The 19,368-nt window shown below is 44.5% G+C and overlaps 1 protein-coding gene across 1 annotated transcript in view; it reads left to right on the top strand.

The window, feature by feature from the left end:
• The window catches only part of VPS53 (VPS53 subunit of GARP complex), a 66,029-nt gene that overhangs the window by 34,143 nt on the left and 12,518 nt on the right, over positions 1–19,368 (top strand). Inside the window, exons 13-17 of the mRNA XM_074557007.1 lie at positions 3,676–3,770; positions 8,778–9,020; positions 10,434–10,581; positions 11,424–11,506; positions 14,864–14,942. Coding sequence (XP_074413108.1) covers positions 3,676–3,770; positions 8,778–9,020; positions 10,434–10,581; positions 11,424–11,506; positions 14,864–14,942 — 648 coding nt within the window. The remainder of the gene's footprint in view (positions 1–3,675; positions 3,771–8,777; positions 9,021–10,433; positions 10,582–11,423; positions 11,507–14,863; positions 14,943–19,368) is intronic.

The raw sequence follows: 19,368 nt of genomic DNA, 5'->3' as shown, positions 1-19,368 counted from the left end.
TCCTGCCACGTGAGAGTGAGCTGGATTCTGTTCCAGCCTCTGCAGCAACAGCCCAGATGTAACTGCAGCATTTCTGTCAGAGGGAGATGAAATAGCTATTTGGGTTTTCAGATCCCCAAAGAAACTCCTCTACAAACAGTTGCAATTCATATTTTGCCCTGTCAGCCAAGCAAACTGTCTGGAGTCACCAGGCAAGTCATTGAACTTTCAAGTGTCAGCTTTAGATTTTCACCCCAGATAAATCACTTGTGGGATTTTTTATCTTTCCAGTGCTTTTTATCCATTACCTCTGCAAAGCAGGCAGCACCTCACTGCTTGTACAAGCACAGGGCTTCCAAAGCTCTCTGCTAACATTAAAGGGTGAATGGTAAATGCAATTGTTTCAATTGGCACCAATATCAAAGCCTGTAATTTTTTTTATACAGCAGATGGATGTTTTCTAAATGTTCAGTTGTGGGTTACTTGAGGCTGGTGCTCTCCTCTTATTTAGGGGATTTACAGCCCTGTAAATGGGCCATGTGCAGGTGTATCCTGATGGGTGACCAGGGCCTCAGCACCTGCTCAAATCCATGGCCCTGGGGAGAGCAGGAGGTGGGAGCTCTCTGCCTTCATCTATTACAAACATTTTTTATGAAAAACCTTATTTTTAGGATTTTTCCTCTTGAGAAGCTGAGAGGCTTCAAAAACAAAATGTACACAATGGTTATCTGCTGCTGTGGAATGCAACAGGTAGATTTTTGATTGGCCCGTGTTGGTTGTTTCTAATTAATGGCCAATCACAGAGAGTTTAAGCCACAAGCTTTTGTTATCATTCTTTTTTTATTCTATTCTTAATTAGCTTTCTGATGAAATATTTTTTTATTATTCTTTTATTATAGTTTTAATATAATATATATAATAAAATACTAAATCAAGCCTTCTGAAACACGGAGTCAGATCCTCATCTCTTCCCTCATCCTCAGACCCCCGTGAACACAGTCAAATTCAAAGTCCTGAAACAGAATGATTTAAGCAAGGTTTTGCTCTTTCCATCAAAATCCAGCTTGGACAGTTGGTATTGTGTGGATTTTATCAGTGAGGCAGAGGTTGGGAAGCTGGGGACACACCTCTGATGCATTTTTTGGGAAGGGTTTGCTTTCCAGTAGCTCATGACTGGACTGTTGGCTGGGATGTGCAGTGCTGAGATGAGAGCACATCCTTGGAGAAGCCAAGGTGTTAGCAGGCAGGTGCAGAGATAATTACAGCAATTAGGGCTGGGTTTATTGAACAGCAGAATGCAGCAGTTCTGGAGCTTCTGAGAGAGGAGCTGCTGTGTTCTTTTTATCTTTTTACCTTGTGAAGCCATCCATGGAGAGGAGACATCCCTGGAAGTGCAGGTTGTGATGAGGCTGCCCTTTCCCTGTAGGAAACAACAACTGCATCCTTTAACCTAATAATTTTCAGATTTTTAGATACTAGTGACTGTATTTTTGTCAGAATATTTTTAGGGAAAAGGTTTTCCTCCTTTGGTTTTAGTTGATCAATATTTTGTGTGCTGCCCTTATGCAGTGTAGATTAACCCCAATTCATATTTAGAGAATAAAAACCTCTGCCGTTTTATTTGTGAAATTCCCTTTTGTCTGCAGAAATATTTAAAAGAGCTTTAGAAGTTAGAAAAGCTGTGAACACTGTTGAACACAGCCCCAGATTTCCCCCCAATTTTTTATGTAATTTTAATGTTTTAATACAGTCATGTGTGGCAGATATTTTCATAATTCCCATGAGCAGATAACCAGTAACCTGTGGGTAGGAGTTAACTTTGATGCAGCTCTTGGTCTCTTTTGGGCTCTGCTGCCCTGCAGCCCCCTGGGTGCCAGGTGGGCTCCAACATTTCAGTGTCCCAGTGCCAGCAGCTGCTGGTTCATGCTGGGAGTGCTGAAAATCTCATTTTTCCTGTCACTGCATGAAGAACAGAAGGGACACAAAGAGAAGATGAAGAGTTTTCACTTAAAGAGCCCTTTCAAGACACCACTCCTGAAAATTCAAGACACTTGGGAATCTAAAAGGGAGCACAAGAATTTTTTTGGGGGGAAATCCATGCTAAAAAAGCACCTCTTTTGGTAATTCTAGCAGTTCCATTTAATCTGTTTACTTTGGATAGTAATGAAAGGAAACTGGGCCAGCTGCAGACCTCCTTGCTGTGACAACAGTAACCTTTTATTATTTCCATCAAACTCAAGGAGGAAATAGCTTAAACATCTGCAGCTTTTGGACAGGGGTGCACACTCAGAAATACAGCTTCAGTGCTACTGGTAAAAGATTTAATATTGCTTCCACCAGACATGCTGGGAGCAGCGTGGGGCAGAGACACAGAGAGCCAGGCCTGCTGCAGGAGCTGAGTGCTGAACTTGGTGAATTTGCAGCTTTGTGCAGGCACTGCCATAGGAGTTTTTTTGTGATTCCCAACTATTTTTTAACTCCCAGCTCCATTGAGTGAGTGCATCCTGCATTGGGTGGAGGATGCCTGGTCATGGTTCTCTCCCAAGGCTCTTCAATTCTTCATTCAAGGCTCACTGAGGTGGTCTGGCCTCCATAAAACCAGTTCCTCACTTTAGGTTTGCAGCCATAAGTTGGGATTCATCATTTGGGGCTGAATTGTTGCTGAGGAAAGCTTGCCTTGTCACACTCTGATAGTTCTGCCAAATTCTTAGTGCCACCTCCTGTGTTGTTTAGGAGAGAAAATCCTTTAGGCTTTGCTTCTTTTCTTTGGCTTTTCCTGCATTAAAAAAAAAAAATCAGCTGGAAAAATTCATATCTTCGTTGGCTGGGAGCTGATCTTGGCTTTTTGTGGAGAGAGAAGCAAGAATTCCATTCCAGAGTCACTGCAGCTCTCTTTGCAGCCAGGGAAAAGCTGCTGCTCTGCTGGGAAGCACCAAGAGAAATTATCTATTAGTAAAAAAGAATAATAACAATCTAGCTGTAGGGCAAAAAAGAACTTAAAGGTCCTGCCTAGCCTGGTATTTAAACATGCACAAATTTAAATGTGTGAGTAGTCCCAGGGCTGTGCTGGGCCATGGTTAATGCAGCACTAAACTCAAATGAGGGTAAACAGGATGGCTCCCACATGGCACCTGTGCTTAATGCTCTAAATGGGATTTTAAAATAGAAATCTTTGCATCCCCAGAAATGTGTTTCACAGTGAAAGCAGGCCTGTATAATTCTGGCTCCTGCTGTAATTACATGCTGTTTATCTAAATAAAATTCATTCAGATGGAGCCTGTAGCTTTGAGTTATTGCCCTTGATACTCTGAAATGTAAGGATTCTTTAATCTTGCTTCCAAATAACTGCTACATTTGATTTCAGAGGGGACTAGGGGAGCCTTGTTACTGCTTGAAGGATTCAGGGAGATTTTATTTGCAAACTGCATTAAGGTTCTTCAGCTGAAATCTGTTAGCGTGGAGCAGCCTTCTCTTTAAGGCTAAGAATATTTTACAAGTGGAAAGATAATTCCTTGGATTGCTAACAGCTCTCTAAGAAGGAGGGAAGACTTGGATATAATAACATTTATATGCTTTGATGATTTGACAGCAAATTTCTGTGTTACAATGTCTGTAAAGATTTATATCCTCCTGTGCTGTTGCATTGCTGTTCCTTCAAGGCAGGTTTGAACCAACATTTTAAATTTTCCCTTGCAGCCAAAGAAGCCAAAGGTCCCTGACAATCCTTTCCATGGCATTGTTTCCAAGTGCTTTGAGCCTCACCTTTATGTGTACATTGAGTCCCAGGACAAGTGAGTAACCAGCCTGAATTTCAGCGTTTGTTTGTGCTGGGTTGTGTTGGATTCTGTACTCAAGCTGCAGAAAATGAATATATTGCACCTCTGCTGCCTGATTTCAACAGGAGCAGTGGTTGTGGTTCAGGAAACTTTGAGTGGGGCCTTTGCTTGGACAAAATGAGTGTTCAGAGGGCCGTGGAGTTGGGTTTGTGTGTGATTGCAGAGGGCTCTGGAGTTGGGTTTGTGTGTGATTGCAGAGGGCTGCAGGTTTGGTGCCTGCTGCCTTTCTCTGGAAGAGGCTCAGAGTTCCTGAAATTGCTTCTGTTCCTCTGCAATTCCCACTGCAGACGTGTGTCTTTCTTTCATCTCATGTCTTCCACAAATAACAGGGTTGGGTTTTCTGTAAAACACACACGTGGCTTTGTGGCAGAGGAGCTGCAGGATTTGCTTTGTAGGAATAAGTTATTTGAGATCCTAAGATGAAAGCTGGTTGTAAGATAACATTATCATTGCTCACAGATTGGGGCTTTGTCAGGGGCTTTAATCCCTGGCACCCTTCCTCATCTTCCTCTTTGACTTGCAGCTAAAAACCTTCAATGAAAGGAACTTTCAGCTTTGAGCTCTGGGAAGTTTTCAGGGCTCTCACCACATTTCCTTGTGCACCTCCATTCACTTAAATAACATCTCAGTAACAACTGCAGTGCTACCTGGGAGAGGAACTAGCTGAAAAAAGTTCAATTTGGTCTTTTAGCACAGATTAGTGGCTGGAAATGAGGAGGTTCTTACTTGATGTATCTCGTCTGTGTGTGCTTTTGTATCTTCCAATGAGACAGTTCTAACTCAAGGCTTGTAGTGTCCTGATTTTATGCAAACTCCATGAAAAACATCTTGGAAAAGCTTTTCCATGTCCCATCAACTTTTTATGCTTAAAGAAACCATTAAAATAGCTGAAACCTTGCACAGTGCTGTGTCCTGCTGGGTTTAGGTTCTGCTCTGCAATATCACAAAGGGAAAGTGATATTTCCCCCCTGCCCTCAGCCAACTGAGCACAGACTTCTTTGAGTATTTCTTCCCTTCTCACTGGGGGCCATTTTAATCCCCATTTTGGTAATTCTACCCCACTGTGCTCCTAACCCCTTCAGTTTCCTTTTTTTTATCTTTTTCTTCTCCTTTTCCTTTACAATCATGAGATGTTTTATATTATCTTTATAGCCACAAGCTGCAGGGAGTTCAAAGAAAAACTGCCACAGTATTCCCCATGCTGCACCGACTGCCAAAAATTGCTTTTCTTCACTATTTTCTCTCTTCTTCCTCCTTTGATTGAACTTTTGAGGAATCTCTTGCCATTGTCTGAAAATGAGATGCTGCTTAGATCATTAATTGTATATTTGAGCTCTGAATAGTGAGAGCAATAGTTTTGTTCATCATTTTTCTGCCACATTAAATCTGTGGGCATTTTCTGCCAAAAAAAATTGTTTCCATACCCATTTATAGAAACACAGTGCCAAAATCTGTAGCAGTTTAAGAGGAGACACCTGAAAGAAGGAGCTTAAAGATGCTGCTCTCCACCCTCAGCTGCAGGGTAAATATCAGATTCATTCCTGCCCTTTTGGGATGTGCATCTTTAGCTGTCCTTTGGGGTCAGCTGGAGCACACAGATGTGAGCTGAGCTGTTCTGGGAGAGGAGGAAGAGCTCTGTCAGGGCTGAGAGTGTGCAGAGCCCTCCTTAAATCTGCTCAGAGATTGCACATCTGAGTCCAGAGAGCTTGGAAAGCTGGCACTTTGTGCTCTGTGTTTGCTTCCAGAATGCCCAGGGCATGGAAAATGCTCTGCAGTGCTCCAGGTGTGGCAGTGCCACTGCTCTGCTCACACCCATTTCCTGAGCATCCTCTTCTCTCTCCTGCTCCTTGTGAATTCCTGGTTCTTCTCCTGATTGCCAGAACAACCCAGAATAGGTTCAGTGAAAGAAAAAAAAAACAAAGGAAGAGGAATGCAGGAATGAAAAGAAGCAGAATAGAATTCCCTTTATGTGATTTCATCCCATTCTTTCTCTTGGTTAGATTTGGCGAGTTCTCACTGCCAATAAATGCGCTACTGTTAGGAAATACCACATCTGCACTACCAGAGACTTTTCTTGGAGCTTTTCCTTTTTTTGCAGAGTCTGTGCAGAAAACGCTCATTTTCTGCAGCTCTCCTGCCCTCTGAATGTTTCATCTCCCAGCAGCTTTTTCTGCCAGGCTCTCTGTGCTCCCATTGCACCACACAAAGATTTGTGGCCTTGGTGTCATGTCACAGACATCTTTTCATGAAAATCCTTTCCTTAGGATGTTTTTCCTCCTGAGAAGCTGTGAGGCCTCAGGAACAAAGTGTAAACAATGGTTATCTGCTGCTGTGGAATGCAACAGGTGCATCTGGGATTGGTCTCATGTGGATGTTTGGAATTAATGGCGAATCACAGCCCAGCTGTGATTAACCTTTGTCATTCATTCCATTCTATTCTTAGCTTAGCTAGCCTTCTGAAAAGAACCTTTTCTTCTATTCTTTTAGTGTAGTTTTAATGTAATATATAACATAAAATAATAAATCTAGCCTTCTGAAACATGGAGTCAGATCCTCATCTCTTCCCTCATCCTCAGACCCCTGTGAACACCATCACAGTATCACATTTGGGATAAGCTGAGGCTCATGTGAAGCTTTGCCATCAGCCAAAGTGTGCATTAATGATGAATTAGTTGTTTTAGAGCACAATATCGTGATGTTTTGCTGTCACCAGTGCCATTCTGACGTAGGAGCAGTCCCACAGCCTGGTTTGATGGCAGCTTTCTCCAGGCTGGGATCAGAACAAGCCTGAAGCCCCAGCCCTGCTCTCCCAGCCCTGCTGAGCAGCTGCATTTTCTCCTGCATCCCACTTGACAAGACCTTGTAGGGGGGGCAGGAAAACTCAGATCCATTTCACTTCGCCTCAGAGAAGAGGAGAACATGTGGGCTAAACATAAAGAAACAAAAGCCATCGACATTCCTGACCGTGTCTTGAGACTGAGAGAAGGCGAAAAATAAAAAAAATAAACCCAAGTGACTGGTGAGTGCTAAGAAAGCTCCACTTTGCTGCCCAGCTGGAGGCCAGCACAGATGCAGAGGTGGGGATGCAGCTGTTGGGTCTGACAAGGAGTGAGGCACGTCCTCTTTGCTTGAGGAGCTGCAGGGATGTGCAGGCTGCAGCCCTCCTGCAGCAGCCATCTGTTTGGCTCTGCCACAGCTACAGAGGGAGGTAAATTCTGCTTCTCTGTGGCCCAACACAATCAGTGCTTCACTTCAGCCTCCAATTGCTGCTGCCAGCGTGGAGATTTATCACATCAGTGGAGCAGCCTGATGTTTTTACAGTGCTTGTAACACAGCTGAGGAGCTGGGAGTGTGCAATCAGAGCTGTGTGCAGGGTTTGAGCCATAGGCATGGAAAAAGGGGCTGCTGGTCTTTGCAACAGCCTGGCTCCATGATGGAGATCCTGATATTCCAGGAACATCTCTGGAGATAAGTTTGGCCCAGCAGATCACCCCTGGTAGGAGCTCATCCATGCTGAGGCAGCGGCCTCTGAGTTTATCAGGGAAGAGATTTGTGGGTTCTGTGGATTCTCTGACTTGTGGGTTCTCTCATTCCCTGAATTTTCTGACTTCTGGGTTCTCTGATTCTCTCAATTCTCTGATTTGTGGGTTCTGTGAATTCTCTCAATTCTCTGACTTGTGGATTCTCTCAGTTCTCTGATTTGTGGGTTCCTCTGAATTCTCTGACTTGTGTCTCTCAATTCTCTGACTTGTGAGTTCTCTGATTCTCTGAATTCTCTGACTTGTGGTTTCTCTGAATCTTTGGAATTTTCTCTCTCACACGAGGGAAAGCAAAAAGTGATAAAAACCAGGGGAAAGTTGGTGGTGATGGGTGTTTCCCCTTTCACTGGTAGAGGTCTCAGCCTTTCTCCTGAGGATTTGGTTTTCTCCTCAGGAGCTCTGTTTCATGGCACAGCCCAACCATTGCACCCTCAGAGGTGTAGATTGTGCCATGGCAAGGGGAGAGCTGCAGGAAAACCATATTAAAAAAAAAGAATATAAAATACAGGAACTCCTGGTCAGCAGAGTACCTCTCTCATCTGAAAGGCCTATCTGTTTCCCAAAATCCAAGCTTCCTTGAGGAGGGCTGTGTGAATTTACCTGGGGGAGGAGGTTTATTGCTGGAATTCATCTGGCAGAGGTTATTCCATGGAGCTGGGCTGGACATGGATGTGCTGTCTCTGGAGGGGCAGGAGCAGAGGAACTGCCCAAGATCAGAAGATTCTCTGGTCCTGTGTTGCTGGCTCTGGCTCTCTGCCATGCTCAAAAGCCTTTTTGTCCTGGTGAAAGGATGGAGTGAAGTTTATTATTGCCTAAAGACTGAAATATTAGAGTAAGGACCAGGCTGTAATGAATCACTGGAGACAATGAGAGGGCTTTTTGTGCTTTTAAAAAGGGTCTGAGTAGGAAGTGCACTTTGTGCTCGTGCTAAATAAAACTTCTTTAAAGGATGTGTGAAGTTGTGCAAAAGCAGGTGGTATCCAAATGGGACCAAGCAATGGCAAATGGGACTCACCATTTTGAGCACATCCCTTCAAAATCCAAATTCCCTGGGCTCTGCTGGGATGGGAGGCCTGGCTGCTCCTTTTCCTGGTGCCAGGAATGAAACTTGAGCACAGGCTTAATGCACTTGCATCAAATGTGCTGAACTGAGCCCTGGCAGACCTGGGAGCTTTTATGTGTGGCTGGAGAAGAGATTTGAAGCTGCCACTAAAACTCCTGAGCACAAAAAGGTTTGGGCTGTGGAATTGTGTGAGCTTTGTGCTCAGAGTGTGGAGATAAGAAAGGGCTGGGAATACCCAGCTGCTAAACCTGAACTCGCTGCTGTCACAAGACAGAGCATCTCATTGTGAGCATTATTCTCTCTTTTCACTCCCAATTCCTCCCTCAACTGACTCAAATATGTTTCTGTTCCCCACCCCAGGAATCTGGGGGAGCTGATTGACAGATTTGTGGCTGACTTCAAGGCTCAGGGTCCCCCCAAGCCCAACGTGGATGAAGGGGGAGCTGTGCTGCCCAGCTGTGCTGACCTCTTTGTGTACTACAAGAAGTGCATGGTGCAGTGCTCCCAGCTCAGCACTGGGGAGCCCATGATAGCCCTGACCACCATCTTCCAGAAGTACCTGCGGGAATACGCCTGGAAAATCCTCTCTGGAAACCTGCCCAAGTGAGTCTGGCACCCCCAGTGCTGCACACATCCCCCTGCGCTGAGGAGATGATGATCTGTAAAGATAATTCATGAATACACTGATTTCTCTGTCAAACAGCCCAGGTAGCAGCAGGATCACTCCATTTACTTCATGGTTTTCTCCAAAATTCAGTTTTTTTGCACAGAGGGAAAAGCAGGAGAGCAAATGTGCGGTCACACATTGTTTTTCTTTTAAGGGCCTCTGGAGAATAGCTTCATATTTGGCTTTGATTCACAGTCAGATTTGCAGTTTCTTGAAGTTCCTTTTGAAATGCCAGCCCAAGTCTCTTCAGAGGGTCCTGGCTTTCAGAATTGCTGCTTGGGTAACCAGCTCATCCTGGGATTCTCAGCTGCCTTAGCCCAACACCATCTATATGGTAATTTATAATGAAGGTGGTTTATTTCTGAGATGCTGAAGTGCTTCCCTGTGCCTCCCTCTGCTCTGGAACATTTTATCTCTGTATAAATAAGATCTGGAGATGTAAATGCAGTGAAAGGAAAGGAAATCATAATGAGATTGCACCAACATGGATCAGTGTACAGGCTAAAGGTGCTCCTGAGATGCTGCCAAAACTCCACTGCAGATAATTTTATTTGCCATTTAACATCTTCAGCTTGTTTCCTTTGTAAACCTGGGAGCAGCAGAATGACTTTCTGAAACCAGTAAAACCTTTCACAGATGGAAGGGGAGAGGGTTCCATCCAGACAAGTGGAAAGATAAATTTAATGTGTGTTCTCCAGCAGACCTCAGTTGCATTCTTTATCCACGTTTTTTTGAGTGCTCCATTTTTGCTGTCCAAGATAAATATCACTGTCCTATTTTTTTTTTAATGGATTTGGATTATAAAGAGTTGAGAGGTAGGGAATTTCCTGCCTCTAAACTGCTCTGTCTTTGTTGATCCATGAACCTTGCTCACTGGAAGACAGTGAAGGGGAGGGCACACCTTCCATAATTTACTTTGTTGATACCATCAGCTTTTAAACCAGGTTGCCAAAGTCTCAGATGCATGTGGACAGCTGTTTAGTGCTGCAGAGATAAATATGACAAGTTTCCTGATAGTTCTGAGATCCTCCTGCAATCTTTAATTAGATTTTGGCTAAGTGGCAGTGAAGGTGAAGCTACCTGGGGAAGGCTGTGTTCCACTTGCATCCTAATCTGTTTTCTTGTCAGTGAGTGAGTTGTCCTTTGCTTTAAGACTTGATATAAAGCTCTTTGTAAAAGAAATTCCTTCAGCAAAATAGCAGTTGTGGGTTTGATGTCCTGTATTGCACAGGGTTTAGGGTTGTGGTCATAAAGCCTTTTTATGGCTTTAAAATCCAGCAGTAATTTTGCACTTTGAGTGTCAAAAACCTCACAGGTTTTATCTGATTTGTTTTTGATTTCTTCCCCAGGACAACCAGCAGCAGTGGTGGGCTCACCATCACAAGTTTGCTGAAAGAAAAGGAAGGCTCTGAAGTGGCCAAGTTTACTTTAGAAGAGCTCTGCCTCATTTGCAGCATCCTGAGCACTGCAGAATATTGCCTGGCCACCACCCAGCAGGTCAGCTTTCCTCTGAGGGGACACCAGCCCCTGTTCTGTGTTGCTGTGGAGGCTGGGACAGCCAAAAGTACTAAAAACATCCATTGATTATTGAGCTCTACATTATTCATTCTGTATTTCAAAGAAAGAAAAGTATTGATTTTCTGAGAAAAGTAATTTGCTTGTAATCCTGCTTTGCAGCAGCATCAGTTTTGGGGTCAATCCTTTTCTGCTTGTTACGTAATTTGTTTTGGCTTGGGGACCAAATTTTTAAAAAAAATAATTCTCTGTTCATTATCTCCCCTTCATAAAAACAAGCACAACAATAATTTTGGGAAAATACTTGCGTGAAATACTGGGGCAGTGTGGAGTGGAGAGAGGAGGAATTTATGCTGATGTGATTTGCAGCCACTGCACTCATTACATTCAGGTGCTTCCAAAATGCCATGGGTCAGCAATGAGCTGTGATGTTTGGCTCTCTCCAGGCCTCTCCACCACTAGGTCTGGCAATCCTCCTCCTCCTCTGCAGTTTGGGCACAGGCAGAGTGTTGAGAAACATCTTCATTAGCAGGACAGATGCCACAGTGTTAAGCTAGCACGGTAGCATGTCATGCTAGAGTTACATATTTGACCTTGGAGCTTTCATTCTTTGAGCACATGGAGCCACCATGGCCCATCCTGCCAAACCAACAGGCCTGGGACGCCAGGAAGGAAAGATTTCAGTGTCACTGGATGGGTTTTGGATATGGTTTGGTCACAGATGAAGTTTGAAGAAGCTGACCTTTCCAGGGCATAAGTTTTGAAGAGCGATTATTTCGAGTTGGAAACCTGATCTCCCTGTTGCTTGTTTTGTTTCCCAACAGTTGGAAGAGAAGCTCAAAGAAAAAGTGGACACAAGCCTAATGGAGAGAATCAACCTGACAGGAGAGATGGACACTTTCAGCATGTATGTCCAGCACATATTTTTTTCCTAAACATCCCCTTTTGTCAGCCAGATGGTGCTGGAGTAAAATCAGCCCTGAGATCCCGGTGTGACAGGATGGGCACAGGCATTTCCCTGCTCAGGAATGGTTTCCTCTGGCTGAGCACTAGCTCAGGCTTTAGCTGCTCCCCATGGCCCAAGCCAAAGGAACAAGAGCACTGGAAAAGGGAGAGGAAATAGTGAGTTTCCATTTGAAACATGGTTTGCATCTTGGCAGCCCTGCGAGGTGGCTGTTACATTTCAAGAAAAGGAAGCTATTTCAGTACATTCCTTCCTGCTTTAACTTCCCCCTGGTAATCAGCAGCCTTGTCAGTATGATCAAACCCCATTTCAGATGACATAAAAGACTGATCCAATCTTATATTTGGGGATTATAATTGAGAGAAGATTATCATTCATTAAAATAACTTTTCATGTAGCGGTGCTAAAAATATGCTGCTCTAACATCCTTTCCTCTCCACCCCTGACAGACAGATTGAATGTATTTTTTGAGACAAGAAAATTGAGGCAAAAGTTGTTTTGCCTCTTATCAGACAAAAGAGTATCTTGGCAAGGCTGGGAAAATAATCCCTGTCACCAGCTCCTCCTCTCCCTAAAACAAAGATTCAGCCCAGATAGCAGTAAGATATTTTTTTCAGAAGACTTCCTTCCTGTGATTCCTCCTTTTCTGCTGCAGTGGACAGGATCCCAGTGAATCTCCATCCAGCTCTTTCACATGGTCCCAGGCTCCATTCCAGGCTGCACAGACTCCCTTCCCTTCCCTCCAGGCTCTTCTCAGACCTTTTTAGGAGTGAATCCCTGCCTGAAATTCAGGGCTGCTGTGTCCACTCAGCCAAAGCAAGCAAGGTAGCAGGGAAGGAGAAGTAAAATGTGCCATAAGATGGGGTTTTCTGAGCATGGACAGGTGAGTTTTGCCAGCAGGAAGCAGCAACCTCAGGTGGCTGCTGGATTTCCACAGTGGCTGCCTCAGACAGCCCATGTGAAGTGTTTTGGAAGTTGTTTAATGTACAGCTCACATTTGCTGCTTTGGACAGGTTTAAAGTCCAACTGACAGGGCTGATGTATCTTGTAACAAAGGCTTTTAATTGACTTTCATTCTGTTCCAGCTGAGGGCTTTGTCCAGCCTTCTGTCAGTGAAGTCTGAGCTATAAACCTTGCTGGCTCATTCAACATCAAACAAGGGGTTTCTTCTGGGATTTGATGTCTTGTTAGGCAGTCGTAAAATAAGTGATAAAATGCTGTTTGTGCACCCTGGGAAGTGTTTCTTCTTTCAGAGAAAGGAGGGTGCAGAACCACCCCAAATGTGTGGAAAAGGAGAGGTTATCCTTGTGGTGGCAAAGCAATTTCTTAAGGAAAGTTGGAGAAATGATGGGAACTTCTTCTTGATGTTCCACAAAAGAAAAGTTATTGTTATGCAAATCCAGGAATACATAATTTCCCTGTTTTGTGGAATGATGGGCAGCACTCAGAGAACCCCTGAAGTGTTGGGCTCAGTGTGGTTGCTGCTGCTCCTTCATGGCCTCAGCTCCTGATCCATCCCTCTGTGCATGCCAGGACTGTGTGAGGAGTCACCCACAGCTGCCTGCTGAGGATTGGAAGGGTTTTCCTGCAGAACCAGGCTCCAAACCCTCTCATCCAGCACAGTGTGATCCTTTGTGTTCCCAGCACACCCCTCCGCAGCAGGAGTTTGTTCTGAAGTGCAGACAAATGAATTTCTCTCCCTGGTTTGTGGTTTTCAGGTGAGAGCCTGCACTTCTGACAGACTCCTGAGCGTGGACACGAATGGTGGGGGCATTTTCCACCCACTCAGAGCTTGGTGCTGCTCCTTGGTTGGACACAAATGGTGGGGGCATTTTCCACCCACTCAGAGCTTGGTGCTGCTCCTTGGTGCTGAATTCATCTCCTCCCTGCCAGGCAGTGGCAGCAGTGCCCTGCAGGGTGGTTATTTCAGTCTGGCCTGGGGGAATCCTCCAGGGAGGGGATTCTGGAGTGCCCAGCAGCAGCAGAAACAGCAGCAGAAACAGGCACAGGCTTTTTTTTATCCCAATGCAAATTTTAGATGGTGTAACTTGAAGCCTGTAGTCGTTTCACCTCCCATGTTAATTTTTCCAACTTGTTTTGGATGAGTTTGCCTTTACAAACAAATGGATTGCTTTGAAGGAAGTGTTTTAATTTGCATCTTGTTCCAGACTTTGTGCTGGAGGTGTAGGAAAGGGAACAGGCAACTTTTCTGCGTTGTGATGAGGAATAAAACCCATGTGGGTGACACCATATCTCAGTGAGGTGGACACTTACAGATATTTTGAACAGTGAACCCCAGATTAGTGTCCAAAACTTCACAAAGACAATGAGGGGGAGGAAAGATGGTTTGAGGAAGCCATCTTTCTGGTTTCTGGTTTAAAAACTCTAAATTGCTCAGATTTCTCACAGCCCTGTGATTCTCATCTGTGCCACCACCATGAGAAAGAGCAAAAGTAAAATCCACTTCTTACAAATATAATCCTGAGGTTGTAAACACGCATCTGTGGCAGATTTAAAGTTGACACTGTTTTTAAAAGCTGTGCTTAGTGAAACAGAATGAGCTCTTGTTCTTAGCAGAAGCTGCTGCAGGCAGAGTTTCTTGGCTGCTGTTTTAGGATCAGCTGCACCTCTGTGCACATCATAACATGATGGCATTAAATATGTCTCAAAGCAATATCATGCTGTTCAAAATTTAAAAAAAAAAGTGGGGGGGAAGGGAGGGAAATGTGTTTGACTAATGTGTCCTTTAGTCTGGTATATGTCTCAGGAACTCAAACAATGGATGGCAGCAGTCCTAGACATAGTGTAAATAAGACATCTGCCTTCATCTTCACACGTGGGAGACACAGAACTCATGCAGATGTCATTTTTAAAATGCTCTGTGCGAGATCCTGTGAGCAGTAGAATATTGGCTGTGAATAAATGGAGAGCTGATAAAATGTTGGTGTTACACAGCCTGGATTAAATGTGATGCTGAATCCCAGGCTGGGTTTGATGCTTGGGGATTTCTCCTCTTCATCTGCCACCTTTGATCCCCAGCCCCTTATTTGTGTTAAAACAGAGAAAGGTCAGCTGTGAAAGCATCCTGTCTCCCACTTTGAGCATTGTGCAGCTCCCTGCAGGGTTTCCCAGCTCCTCCTCAGCACAAGCTGTGGCTGTGAGCACTCACATCACAGAGCTGCTGTCAGCCAGTGGAGGATTTTCCTCCTATCACAGTCAGAGGCTCCAGTTCTGGCACTCTGTTACTCGGTGTGATTCTGAAACTCATGCTTGGTTCTTTTTTTTTTCCCTTTTTTTCAGTGTGATCTCCAACAGCATCCAGCTGTTAGTGCAGGACCTGGATGCAGCCTGTGACCCTGCCCTGACTGCTATGAGCAAGGTAGGGGTGGATTTTCAGAAGAGATCCCCTTAAGATCCATGTGGAGTTCTATGATTGCTTGATTTCAGTACTGATACATTCTTTTTACTCTGTTTTTTTTTTCTTACTTTTTACAACAGAAATTTATAAGTCCATCCCTCACTTCAAACCCTCTTATTATTCAGATTAGAGCTTCCAGGCTTTTTGCACCACATTAAAACCTACGAACAATGAAATACATTCAGTCAGTACTCAAGGCTTTCTCTTTCCACTCCCAACGCCAGTGAGAGCATTTCAAACTTGGAAAAACTTTTGTCAGCGTGAAATTCCAAATACACTTTCAGGTTTTGCTCTCCCCTTTGTCTCCTTTGGCAGGGAGTTTTACCAGGCTGCTTGTTTGGGGCTGTGCAATGGAGGCAGTGCACTGGAGGTGATGTGGGATTGGGATTGAGCCTCATTGCCTCTGTGATCCTCCCAAGGACATGTGGAGCCATTCCTGGAGAGGCCCCCAGGACTGAGCTTAAGGATTTTGTTGCAGTTACACTGCTGGCTTTTATATGTTTGAAATGCAGAGCTGCCTTTCCTTGCCAAAGCATTGTGAAAACCCAGACTTGCTTTAGACAGAGGTGAAGACAACAAAAGTGGATTGAACTATATATTTTTTTTCCCTTTTAATTAGAAATATTAAACATAGAGCTCGGTTTTTGTAGGATCAACACACTGTCTGGCTGCCATGAATTTTAATAGCTTTCTGCTTTATGATGTATTCCAGCTGTAACCAGCCCCACCACCACCCCCCAGCTAATATTTGAAGTAGAATGCAGCTGGTAATAGAGCTTGTACAGGTTCCAAATGGAAAGAGGATTTTTTTGCCCAGTCAAATAACACCACTAGGAAGGGCTCAGCACTTCAGGTGTTGCCTGTGTGCTGTGGCAGCCCCTCAGATCTCCTGAGCCTGCAGAGCACAGGAATATTTAAATCACTTAGCTCTCCCTGTTTATACCCAAGTAAACCACAACCTTGAGAAAGCAGCAGCTGGTAGGCCATTTATTTTTGTCTTTGGAACACTGGTAAAATGCAGCACATGTGATGGGACTGATGAGATATAAACAAGTTTAAGTGTTATGAAATTAGCTAAATAAATACTTGTCACTTGTGTACACACTGCTCTGTTTGCATCAGACAGAGTTGCTTTTATGTGATTTTATTAGACCTGGATTTGGTGCAAGAGGTTTTTTCCCTTCACCTTCCTCCTCCCTTTCCTTCAGGGCTGGGTTGTTACTCTGACACTTCAATAAGAAATGCATGTAATTATTTAAACACAGAGGTAGTATTTGGAAATGTAAAATTTCAGCCTGTATTAAAGAAATAAAGATTGTGTGGCTGATCCATTCCAATTTTGCTTTCTCAAGTTCCATGCTCCATTAGGGCTCTTCCTTTGTTTAATTTCTTTTCATTTACCTCGCTCTGGTGTCCTCCAGGATTGAATATTCCCATTCCTTTATTGGAGTCTGGCTTTGGTTTTTTTTTTTTTCCTTTGCAAAAATGTTCAGGAACTACAGAGGTAAATTATGAAATGGTTAAACCTCTCAATCCACTTTGGCTGCAGGCCACGTTGAGAGATTTAACACAGAAAACAGCATCAGGAATATTGCTTTCAGCTGGGAATGCTGCTTGGTTTCCGTGATTCTTTACTTGGTGTGTTCTGAAGAAAATGGTAAATGCTGAGAAGGTCCCATATTATGAAATTTGTAGGTGATAATCCTTACTCAGACTTTACAGCAGGTGTAGGATGATTAACCAGGACTGCAGGACAGGGAGCTGGGATGTGGGTGGGAGGAGAATTTGCCCTAAACCCTCCTGTTGTGATATTGTGGATAACTAAGAGCTGTTAATGTGTCTGTGCTGATCTGTAGCAGGCACTCACATTGCCTGGTGTGCTTCCTTTTTAATTTCTGGGATGAGGGAGCTGCTAATCTGCACGGGATGTTTTCGCCCCAATTAAATTTATGGATTGCACTGGCTAAGGCTTGATTTACATGCTGAATTAAGCATCAATTTATATGCAAAACTGTGCCTGCAACTGGGGCTGGGGGACATTTTAGTGCCTCACATCAACCTCTTGCTGGCTTTTTACATTTTCCTAAACCCTTTTGGCCCAGCTGCAATTCCCTGTGCCCTCACAGCCGAGTGGACAGAGCGGGGCTTTCATCGTTTCTGCACTCCACACACAGAAAAACCCTGAGAGCAGAGCAAGCAGAGCTGCAGCTGCTAATTAAGAGCTCTCAGGAGAGTGTGTGAGCCTGGAATATGTGCAGGGTGTGACAGGGCAGGGCCCAATTTGTGTCCCCAAATTTGGGGCCAGCAGCGCTCCCTGCTCCCATGCCAGCCCCTCTGCTGGTGCCCAGGCTGGAGCCTGCAGGGAGAAGCTGGCACTGGGATGCTGCTGGCAACAGGGAGAGTTGAAAGTTCATTTATCCTCTTCTCAATCCCAAAGCAGCTCCTTTGGGACACAGGGAGGGAGCTGGTGGCTCTTTGGGGACACAGCACCGTGAACAGGGAGAATTGAAGGTTCATTCCTTGTCTGCTCCATCACAAACCCCTTTTCTGGAGGGCTGGACACAAGGAGGGACCTGGTGGCTCTTTGGGGACACCGTGCCACCCTTGAGCCCCTGCCCTTCCCTGGGTTCCCCATTTCTGCTCAGGGTTTCTCTGTGACGGTGTTCACAGGGGTCTGAGGGAAGAGATGAGGATCTGACTCCATGTTTCAGAAGGCTTGATTTAGTATTTTATGATATATATTACATTAAAACTATACTAAAAGAATAGAAGAAAGGATTTCATCAGAAAGCTAGCTAGGAATAGAAAAAGAATTCATGAATAACAAAAGCTTGTGGCTTGGACAGAGAGTCTGAGCCAGCTGACTGTGATTGGCCATTAATTAGAAACAACCACATGAGACCAATACCAGATGCACCTGTTGCATTCCACAGCAGCAGATAACCATTGTTTGCATTTTGTTCCTGAGGCCTCTCAGCTTCTCAGGAGGAAAAATCTTAAGGAAAGGATTTTTCAGACAATATCATGGCTACATTTCTCTTTTCTCCTGCCTGTTTTAATCCCATCCCTGTGTTTGGTTGTGAGAAGCTCCTCCAGCCCTTGTGTGTCCTCCCAGCCCTGCAGGTGCCTTTGGGCTTCTCCCTGCAGTGAAATCTCCCTGCTCCTGCTCCTTGCACTCATTTCCAGCCTGTGGATGTAAACTCTGTGGATATCCCAAGAAAAACACAGGACAAGGGAAAAAGAGGAATAAATTTAAAAGGACAGGAACAAAGCTTTACCAGCAGAGTTGGGCTCATATTTCTTCTGATGACTTTTCAGTATGTGTGCTATTCCTTTCTCTGCAGCTACTGGGTGGGTTTTTTTTGGGTGAAACACACCCACAATGCACACACACACACACAAAAGGGCTATTTTTACTGTTCATGCTTTAAAGGTTTGGTTGTAAAGTATTGCTTTTGGAATGATGACCAACAAAATGAAAAAGCTACTGTTTCTTTGTTGGTGCAATAATTCAGCTCAGCAGTCCCTTCCCACTTTCTGGCTGTTTCCCATTCTGTGGGGATGGTGTGTTGGGTGAGGATTGCTCTGTCAAGAAGGGAAAAGTGTGAATCCATCAGGGAGAAAGGCACAGAATATTCTGTTTTGGTGTGATCAGCACCACGAGGAGCAGAAAAGCAGGAAACCAGTGACAGGGCTTGAGGGAATGGCTGGAGCTGTGAGGTTTAGGTTGGATTTTAGGGGAAGGATTTTCCCCAGAGGATGCTGGTGTTCCCCAGGGAATGGTCACAACACCAGAGCTCCAGGAGTGTTTGGACAATCCCAAACACAGGTTGGGATTTTTGGGGTGTCTGAGTTGAAGTTGGTGCTCCTTGTGTGTCCCTTCCAGCTCAGGATGCTCTGTGAAAACCTGTGGAGCAGGTGATGGGAGAGAAATCCCTTCCAGCCACCCAGCTGATGTGAGAGCAGCAGGCTGGGCTGGGTTTGTTTGGTTTCAATAAAAGCAGCTTTAGTGGCACATGTGTAGACTCAGACACTGTGGTTTTGCAAAGAATTTGGCTTTTTTTTTCCCACTAAGTCACTTAGGCAGGGATTGTTTGGATGGAGTTGAGTCAGCTGAGTTGCAGGGGGGCAAAGTAGCCATATTAAATTAAATAAAATTAAAACCAGGAGTAAAAAACTTTATATGCAGAATCCAGAGCTTGGGAAAACAAGTTTGAGGACAAACAGCTCCTCAAAGGAAAAAGCTCATCTTCCATATGTGCCCAGTTTCCTCTCCTGATTTCCTATGAGTTTTCCTCCTGTCTCATCTCCAGCACGAGGAACAGATCTCCAAAGAGTTTTTGGGAGGACACTGCAGAGTTCTGAGCAGCAGCAGAACTGAGTGTGC

The sequence above is a fragment of the Zonotrichia albicollis genome, chromosome 22, assembly GCF_047830755.1.
Source record: "Zonotrichia albicollis isolate bZonAlb1 chromosome 22, bZonAlb1.hap1, whole genome shotgun sequence".
NCBI classification, from domain to species: Eukaryota; Metazoa; Chordata; class Aves; order Passeriformes; family Passerellidae; genus Zonotrichia; species Zonotrichia albicollis.
This window is presented reverse-complemented; position numbering and strand designations above follow the sequence as displayed.